Below are 8,469 nucleotides of genomic sequence, written 5' to 3' on the forward strand. Positions count from 1 at the left end.
TCTCAAAAAAAAAAAAAAAAGAAAAATTACCTGGGTGTGTGGCACAAGCCTGTGTTTCCAGCTACTTGGGAGGCTAAGGCAGGAGAATCACTTGAGCGCAGGAATTCGTGGCTACAGTGAGCTATGATTGCGCCACTGCACTGCGGCCTGGGTGACAGACCAGGACCCCATCTCTAGGGGAAAAAAGTCAACTTCCTCCCTGCAAATAATAAGAGGCTAGTTCGACGAAACACCCATGAGTTCAGTGGTCACCCATATCCTACAGACAGACCTGCTGTAGGGTTCCTGAGTGAAACCACAAAGGGACGGGCAGCCAGTGCATCAAAGAAGGGCTTGGGACTCAGGTGACAAGCTTCTGTAGTCATGACCCAGCAGCAGTGTGCTTCCAAAGTTGGATGCTTTTGTGGGACACTGGACCAAGGAATAGGGAGCTTCTGAGAGAGTTTGCTTCCTGTGAAAATCACAACTTGTGAAACTTCCCCCAGCTGCTAGAGCTGAAGGGTTGTGTAATTTCTAAAGAGCCGAAAATAAGTTTCGAGCCTCTTGCCAAGCCTCCCTGTACCAGCATGACCTTGCCCCTGATACACTTGGACCTCCTGCAAGAGGCCATGGTCTCCGGAATTCCCTGTGATTCACAGCTGACAGCCAGGCGCTCCATAAGCACTTGCCTTTCATCTCGATGGAGCATACTCAGGGGATGGGGCCCTCCTGCTGGATGGGGTGCAAGAGTTAGGGTTTGAGGCTGGGCGTGGTGGCTCACACCTGTAATCTCAGCACTTTGGGAGGCTGAGGTGGCTGGATCACTTGAGGTCAGGAGTTCGAGACCAACCTGGCCAACATGGTGAAACCCCATCTCTACTAAAAACACAAAAAATTAGCCAGCTGTGGTGGCTGGCGCCTATAATCCCAGCTACTCGGGAGGCTGAGGCAGGAGAATCACTTGGAATCTGGGAGGCAGAGGTTGCAGTGAGCCGAGATCGTGCCACTGCACTCCAGCCTGGGCAACAAGAGCGAAACTCCGTCTCAAAAAAAAAAAGCGTTCGGAGGATCACCCCGGGATGCCGCATTTGCTGACTGAGTCGCCCAAATGTCTCTAAGTAGGCATGACTTAGTGCCAGATCTGGAAGACCAGGGTGGCTGGCTCCCTAAGCAGCCTCACCTTCCCCCTCCTGCGGGCTGGCTCTCCTGCCAGATTGGAATCTGCCGCCCTGCCCCAGTTGTCGAGGGATCTACTTCGTTGAGTGGCACCAGTCCCTGTGTGTGAAAGAGGATGCTGCTTCCTATCCCAGCACCCAGTGGGCAGGGCCCTGAAATGACCCAACCCCCTGCCATTCCTTTCTCAGCACGTCTGTGTCATGTGGCTCTTAATTCAGCCTCTGCCATACAGTTCACGCTCAGGCCTTGAGAGGCCCAGGTTTCCCCAGAGGTACAGTCAAGGTCATCTGTCATAGCTAGGCTTACAAAACAGAATTCCCTAATGGAGGTAGAGCTTCGTGCCCACCTCAGCATTCAGGACTGCACTGCCTGGCGCTAAGTGTCTGATGGATGGAATAAGAATCTTCTAATATATTAAGGTTCTGTTTAAAATTACCACAAGGCTGGGCACAGCAGCCCACACCTGTATTCCCAACATGGTGGGAGTCCGAGGCAGGAGGATCGCTTGAGCCCAGGAGGTTGAGGCTGCAGTGAGCCATGAACATACCACTGCACTCCAGCCTGGGCAACAGAGGGAGACTGCCTTGAAAAATAGTAAAAATAAAATACAAGATGTGGCTGGGCGCAGTGGCTCACACCTGTAATCCCACCACTTTGGAAGGTTGAGGCAGGCAGATCACTTGAAGTCAGGAGTTGGATACCAGCTTGGCCAACATGGTGAAACCCCATCTCTACTAAAAATACAAAAAAAAGCCGGGTACAGTGGCTCACACTTGTCATCCCAGCATTTTGGGAGGCCAAGGCGGGTGGATCACCTGAGGTCAGGAGTTCTAAACCAGCCTGACCAACATGGTGAAACCCTGTCTCTCACTAAAAATACAAAAATTAGCCAGGCATGGTGGCAGGCGCCTGTAATCACAGCTACTCGGGAGGCTGAGACAGGAGAATCACTTGAACCTGGGAGGCAGAGATTGCAGTGAGCCGAGATCACACCATTGCACTGCAGCCTGGGTGACAAGAGTGAAACTCCATCTCAAAAAAGAAAAAAAAAAATTAGCTAGGTGTGGCAGTGGGCACCTATAATCCCAGCCACTCGGGAGGCCGAGGTACAAGAATCACTTGAATCTGGGAGGCGGAGGTTGCAGTGAGTCGAGATCGCATCACTGTACTCTAGCCTGGATGACAGAATGAGACTCCATCTCAAAAAAGAAAAATGAATACAAGAGCCTTTCCCTGCCTTGTTGCTGTTGAGCTATTTCAATTCATTAACCCTCCTATGTCTTTGCAGACCTGGAGTGGAAGATCATTTATGTTGGCTCGGCTGAGAGTGAGGAGTTTGATCAGATCCTAGACTCGGTGCTGGTGGGCCCTGTACCAGCAGGGAGACACATGTTTGTCTTTCAGGTAAGAAAGATGAGGCCTTAGGCCTTTAGCTCTTGACTCCTAGAAACATCCTCTTTTACCTGAAATCCCACAGAGTGCTTCAGGAATCAAAAGTTCAAGTTCAGCTGGGCACAGAGGCTCACGCCTATAGACCCAGCTACTCCAGGGGCTGAGGTGAGAGGATTGCTTGAGCCCAGGAGTCCGAGCCTGCAGTGAACTGTGATTGAGCCACTGCACTCCAGCCTAGACAACACAGCGAGACCCTGTCTCTAAAAAAAGGAAAAAACAAGTATTAAAAAAACAGAGGCCGGGTACAGTGACTCACACCTGTAATCCCAGCACTTTGGGAGGCCAAGGTGGCAGGACTGCTTGAGGCCAGGAGTGTGAGAGCAGCCTGGGCAATATAGTGAGACCCCAGCTCTACAAAAAACGTAAAAATCAGCAGAGCATAGTGGTGTATGCCTGTAGTCTCGGCCACTTGGGAGGCTGAAATGGGAGGATCACTTGAACCTGGGAGGTGGAAGCTACAGTGAGCCAAGACCACACCGTTGCACTCCAGCCTGGGTAATACAGCAAAAAAAAAAAAAAAAGAAAAAAAGAAAAGAGTTGAGACCCTGTCTCAATCAATCAATTAAAAGAAAATTTTAAAGTTCAGGTTCAAATCCTAGTTCTACTGTCAGGAACTATCTGACCTCTCAGAGGCTCTCAGGCCGTCCCTTCCCCACCTCTGTGTCAAAGCTGTCACTGATTTACAGTCAATTCTCGTTATTCACAAGAGTTATGTTCTATAAAGTTGCCGCGAACACTGATTTAGTGAGTACTGAACCATTGCCCCAGGGTAAATACAAGGTTAGATTGTTGGAAGTCACGTTTTCGTCAGCCAGTCAATACGTAAACTTGTATGTGTGTTGCTGTTGAAAGACACCAGGCCGGGTATGGTGGCACACACCTATAATCCCAGCACTTTGAGAGGCTGAGGTGGGTGGATCGCCTGAGGTCAGGGGTTCGAGACCAGCCAGGCCAACATGGTGAAACCGTATCTATACTAAAAATACAGACATTAGCCAGGTGTGGTGGCGCTCACCTGTAACCCCAGCTACTCAGGAGGCTGTGGTGGGAGAATCGCTTGAACCCGGGAGGTGGAGATTGCAGTGAGCTGAGATCACACCGGTACACTCCAGCCTGTGTGATATAGCGAGAGACTTATCTCAAAAAAAAAGAAAAAAAAGACACCTTATTTAATATATACTGTGGTTCATTTATGTTGAATTCACAGCCAACAGCACTATAACTCTCCTGAATGAAGCTTCTCTAATATGCATTTTTTCCATAAGGCCTTTCTTGCACCCTACACTGCACTTCAGCACTACCTTTGGGTGCCATCATAGACAGCAAACTCACCAACAAAAAGCACAAAACATGGAAAAAAGGTAGCACTAAGTAGGCTGAGGAAAGGATGCTCATTCACAGTAAGAACTGAGACCAAAAGACAGAGCGTTGCCTTATTTGACCTCAGGTAGGAACAGGCGTGGTAGCTAACTCTAGCTTTTCCCTGTTCTGTGCATGTCTGCAAGTGACCGTGAAAGCACCGCAGGTATTCATCTTGGGGTTACAGATAAATGTAGCAGGTAGGTGAACTTGCACCTATGGACCCCATGAATAATGAATGAGGATAGACCGTAACTCCCAAGTGGATCTCATGCAGCACCCTGCCTGAGTTGTCAAATGTAGATTCTGGCCGGGTGTGGTGGCTTCCAGCACTTTGGGAGGCAGAGGCAGGAGGATTGCTTAAGGCCAGGAGTTCCAGACCAGCCTGGCCACATAGCGAGACCCCCATCTCTAGAAAAAATAAAAACAAGTAGCTGGGTGTAGGCTGGGCGCGGTGGCTCACGCCTGTAATCCCAGCACTTGGGGAGGCCGAGGTGGGCGGATCATGAAGTCAGGAGATGGAGACCATCCTGGCTAACACGGTGAAACACCGTCTGTACTAAAAACTACAAAATAATTAGCCGGGTGTGGTGGCAGGTGCCTGTAGTCCCAGCTACTTGGGAGGCTGAGGCAGGAGAATGGCGTAAACCCTGGAGGCAGACAGAGCTTGCAGTGAGCCGAGATCACGCCACTGCACTCCAGACTGGGAGAGAGAGCAAGACTCCGTAACCAAAAAAAAAAAAGGCTGGGGGCGGTGGCTCATGCCTGTGATCCCAACACTTTGGGAGTCCAAGATGGGTGGATCACTTGAGGTCAGGAGTTCAAGACCAGCCTGACCAATATGGCGAAACCCCAACTCTACTAAAACTACAAAAATTAGCCAGGCGTGGTGGTAGGCGCCTGTAATCTCAACTACTCGGGAGGCTGAGGCAGCAGAATCGCTTGAACCTGTGAGGTGGAGGTTGCAGTGAGCTGAGATCCCACCATTGCACTTCAGCCTGGGCAACAGAGCAAAACTCCATGTAAAAAAAAAAAATACCAACAAAAAAAAAAAGTCAGCCGGGTGTGATGGTGTGCGTCTGTAGTCCCAGCTACCTGGGACACTGAGGCAGAATTGCTTGAACCCGAGAGGCAGAGGTTGAAAAAAAGAAAACTGAGGGCAGAGAGCATACTTTTTGCTCAGTAAATACATGTTGCTTGGGAATGTTTCTACTAATGACATAGAGGCATGGCTGTGGCACTGCTAAGGCCTAGGATGTGTCTCCCCTAGGCTGATGCCCCCAACCCATCCCTCATCCCAGAGACTGATGCCGTGGGTGTGACCGTAGTCCTCATCACCTGTACCTACCACGGACAGGAGTTCATCCGAGTAGGCTACTATGTCAACAACGAGTACCTCAACCCCGAGCTGCGTGAGAACCCACCCATGAAGCCAGATTTCTCCCAGGTGGGTCCTGTTTCCACTTCCTGCTTCCCACAAGGCCATTCTTTATACTTGGGGGGGAGTTCAGCCATTCAAATTGGGAGTCAAGGTTACTTCTTAAGGTTTTCAAGTAATGTTCAGTTCTTACACTACTGAGTTAGAATAGGATAAAAAGGCCTTTGTTTCTCAAAGGCATGTCTTAGAGAATTAAGATTAGATAGGCCTGCCTGGGCAACATAACGAGACCCTGTCCCTACCCCCTCCCCACCTCAGAAAATGAGCCAGACATGGGTGGAGTACTCTACTCTGGATGCTGAGGTGGGAGGATCACTTGAGCCCAGGAGTTTGAGGCTGCAGTGAGCTCAGATCATGCCACTGCATTCTAGCCTGGCTAACAGAGACTGTCCCTTAAAAAAAAAAGATAGGTCCTGGGCCAGGTGCAGTGGCTCACACTTTGTAATCCCAGCACTTTAGGAGACCGAGGCTGTCGGATCACCTGAAGTCAGGAGTTCGAGACCAGCCTGGCCAACATGAAAGCCCGTCTCTACTAAAAATAAGAAAATGAGCCAGGCATGGTGCCATGCACCTGTAGTTCCAGCTACATAGGAGGCTGAGGCAGGAGAATGGCTTGAACCCGGAAGGTGGAGGTTGCAGTGAGACGAGATCACACCATTGCACTCCAGCCTGGGCAAAAAAAGCGAAACTCCGTCTCAAAAAACAAAAAGATAGGTCCTAGCCCTAAATCATAGTGCACAGGTGTTTTCTGGAGTTCCATATGTGGGTTGCTCTTGCTGGGCTTCAGATGGGTGATTGGGGGTGTCCTGGCTCTATGGGAGCAAGGAGAGGGCATGTCAACAAGGGTTGACGTTCCTCTTTCTGCCCCAGCTCCAGCGGAACATCTTGGCCTCGAACCCCCGGGTGACCCGCTTCCACATCAACTGGGACAACAACACGGACAGGCTGGAGGCCATAGAGACCCAGGACCCCTCCCTGGGCTGCAGCCTCCCACTCAACTGCACTCCTATCAAGGGCCTGGGCCTCCCTGGCTGCATCCCTGGCCTCCTCCCTGAGAACTCCATGGACTGCATCTAACTGCAGGAACCCAGTGTCCCAGCACACCAGGAGGGGCAACCAGGCCTCCCAGCAAGTCCTGCAGGGCCCATCTAGAGGACTTTGGGGGCCGTCAGCTGCATCCAGGTCTGTCAAACTCAGCCCCTAGGAAAGAACAGGCCTCGGGACTCCTCTAGTCCTGGCCAGAAGGATGATCTCGCTTTTCCTGTACAGGCCTATAAGAAGCAGGTACTTCAGTTCTAAATTCTTTCTGACTTGTGTTCTTTTCGTCTTCATAAATTCTACCTAAGGCCATTGTGCCACTGTGCACCCCTGAGTACCACTGACCCAAAGCTTTCCGACAGACCTCCCTGGCCTGCCTAGAGGCTTTCTTGGTCAGTGCCCGTCAAGGCTCTGGTCCTGCTGAGCCAAAGGTTCTGTCATTCCTTTCTCTTCCCGTACACTGAGCAGATCCACTCCAGCTTTCTGGTGTCACAGGCAGGAATCTTGGTTAGGTAGACTTAGATCCCATTTCTGTCCTGCTCCCAGGAAGATTCTTAGGTCCTCTTCAATCCAGCAGCCCCTGGAAAACTCTGCTCCCAGAGGTGTGATCAGCAGGATGCTGAGGAACCATGTTGCCTTTCCTGTCAATCACAGCCACCTTCCTGTTATCTCCTAAATGGATCTGGCTTTTTCTGGTTGGAAGATGGTGTCAGAGGGCCTGCCTGCGCAGTCTGTCTCTGGGTCGGGGTCAGGGACCCTCTGCTTCTGGCAGCCTTAATCTTCTCTCGGCTAGGACCAGGGTGATTTCAAGCCAGGGAAGCAACTGGGACCCTGAAAACCGTCCCTCCCCAGCCTGCTCTCCCTCTCTGTGCCCTGGTCCCCTTGCTGCCATGTGGATGCTGTTGTGATTGCTGTTTGTATATTATTAAAATGTTTTTATATTAAAAATGTTTGGTTGGTCTGAAAATTAAAAGCACTTCGTTTAGAATGATTGTTTGTGCTTTTGTCTTGTGTGGACTGAAGCAACTTTGTCCACTCTCCCCCAGAAGTGGTCTCTTGACCTGTCCAGTGGATGGGCTGTCCCATATCTTCTTCCCAGCTTCCTACTCCAGTCTTAATTGGTTCTACAGTATTCCAGACTGAGGTTCCAGAAGAGGTTTTTGTCAAAATTTAAGCAAACCAGCTGTCCTGCAGATAGATTATAATCAGTGATTTTTCAGACTGCCCTTGACCCACAGGAAGAAATTAACATCGTGATCCCAACACATAAACAGCAATGCTTTTATTAAATTTTACTAAACCTTAACCATGTAACCATCCAGAGGCCGAGTGGTCAGCCATTTTCGCATAATTCACAGAAAGGCTCTGACTCTCCCTCCCTGGAACCATGGTTGATCTGGGAACATGGGTGCAGACAGCAGCTGGAGAGGGCGTAGGCTGTTCAAGTCTAAGCAGCAGATCGGCTTGCAGTTGAGCCCAGCTAGCCCTTCCGTGTCGGGGTGACCTGACTTCTCCCCTCCCCTGACCCTCTCTTAAGTGCTTCTCAATCAGGAGCAGTTCGGCCCCGCAGAGCACATTCACCAATGTCAGGAGACAGCGGTTGCCAGAGCCAGCAGGAAAAGAGGAGGGGCTACTGGCATCCAGTGGGTACAGGCGGGGGATGTTGCTCAACACCCAGTGGTGCGCAAGACACCCCCCAGCAGAGAATGATCCAGCCCCACCGTCAGTAATGTCGCAGTTGGGAAACCTCGACTGTCCTCGGCTAAGTGTGTACTGAAAGAGGATCCCGAAGGAAGGGGCAGGTTCCCTTTGCATTGCCGACAGGAAATACAGACGGGGAATGGGAGCAGGGAATCTGCCTGGCTGTACCCCAGATTCCTCATCTGTGCAATGGGAGTGATGATGGTAGCACCTACGCGATGGGAGTGTGGTGCGAAGGAGCGTTAAGTGGGTGCCAGCTCTTACTACTGGCAGGAGCCCAGGGCTAGGACCCAGCAAAGGGGTGGACATTGAGCGCCCCTTCCCAG

General features: G+C 50.9%; 1 protein-coding gene across 2 annotated transcripts in view; it reads left to right on the forward strand.

Annotated features, from left to right (window-relative positions):
- ASF1B (anti-silencing function 1B histone chaperone) overlaps positions 1-7,433 on the forward strand; it is a 22,670-nt gene extending 15,237 nt beyond the window's left edge. Inside the window, exons 2-4 of one of the 2 annotated variants that reach the window (XM_011981781.1) lie at positions 2,444-2,559; positions 5,237-5,413; positions 6,275-7,430. In XM_011981781.1, the coding sequence (XP_011837171.1) occupies positions 2,444-2,559; positions 5,237-5,413; positions 6,275-6,481 (500 nt within the window). In that variant the 3' untranslated portion in view covers positions 6,482-7,430. Of the gene's footprint in view, positions 1-2,443; positions 2,560-5,236; positions 5,414-6,274 lie in introns of both variants that reach the window. The other variant, XM_011981780.1, reaches the window with a different exon arrangement.
- The last annotated feature ends 1,036 nt before the right edge of the window (positions 7,434-8,469 follow it).

This window comes from Mandrillus leucophaeus, unplaced genomic scaffold (genome assembly GCF_000951045.1).
Source record: "Mandrillus leucophaeus isolate KB7577 unplaced genomic scaffold, Mleu.le_1.0 Scaffold230, whole genome shotgun sequence".
In the NCBI taxonomy this organism is placed as follows: Eukaryota; Metazoa; Chordata; class Mammalia; order Primates; family Cercopithecidae; genus Mandrillus; species Mandrillus leucophaeus.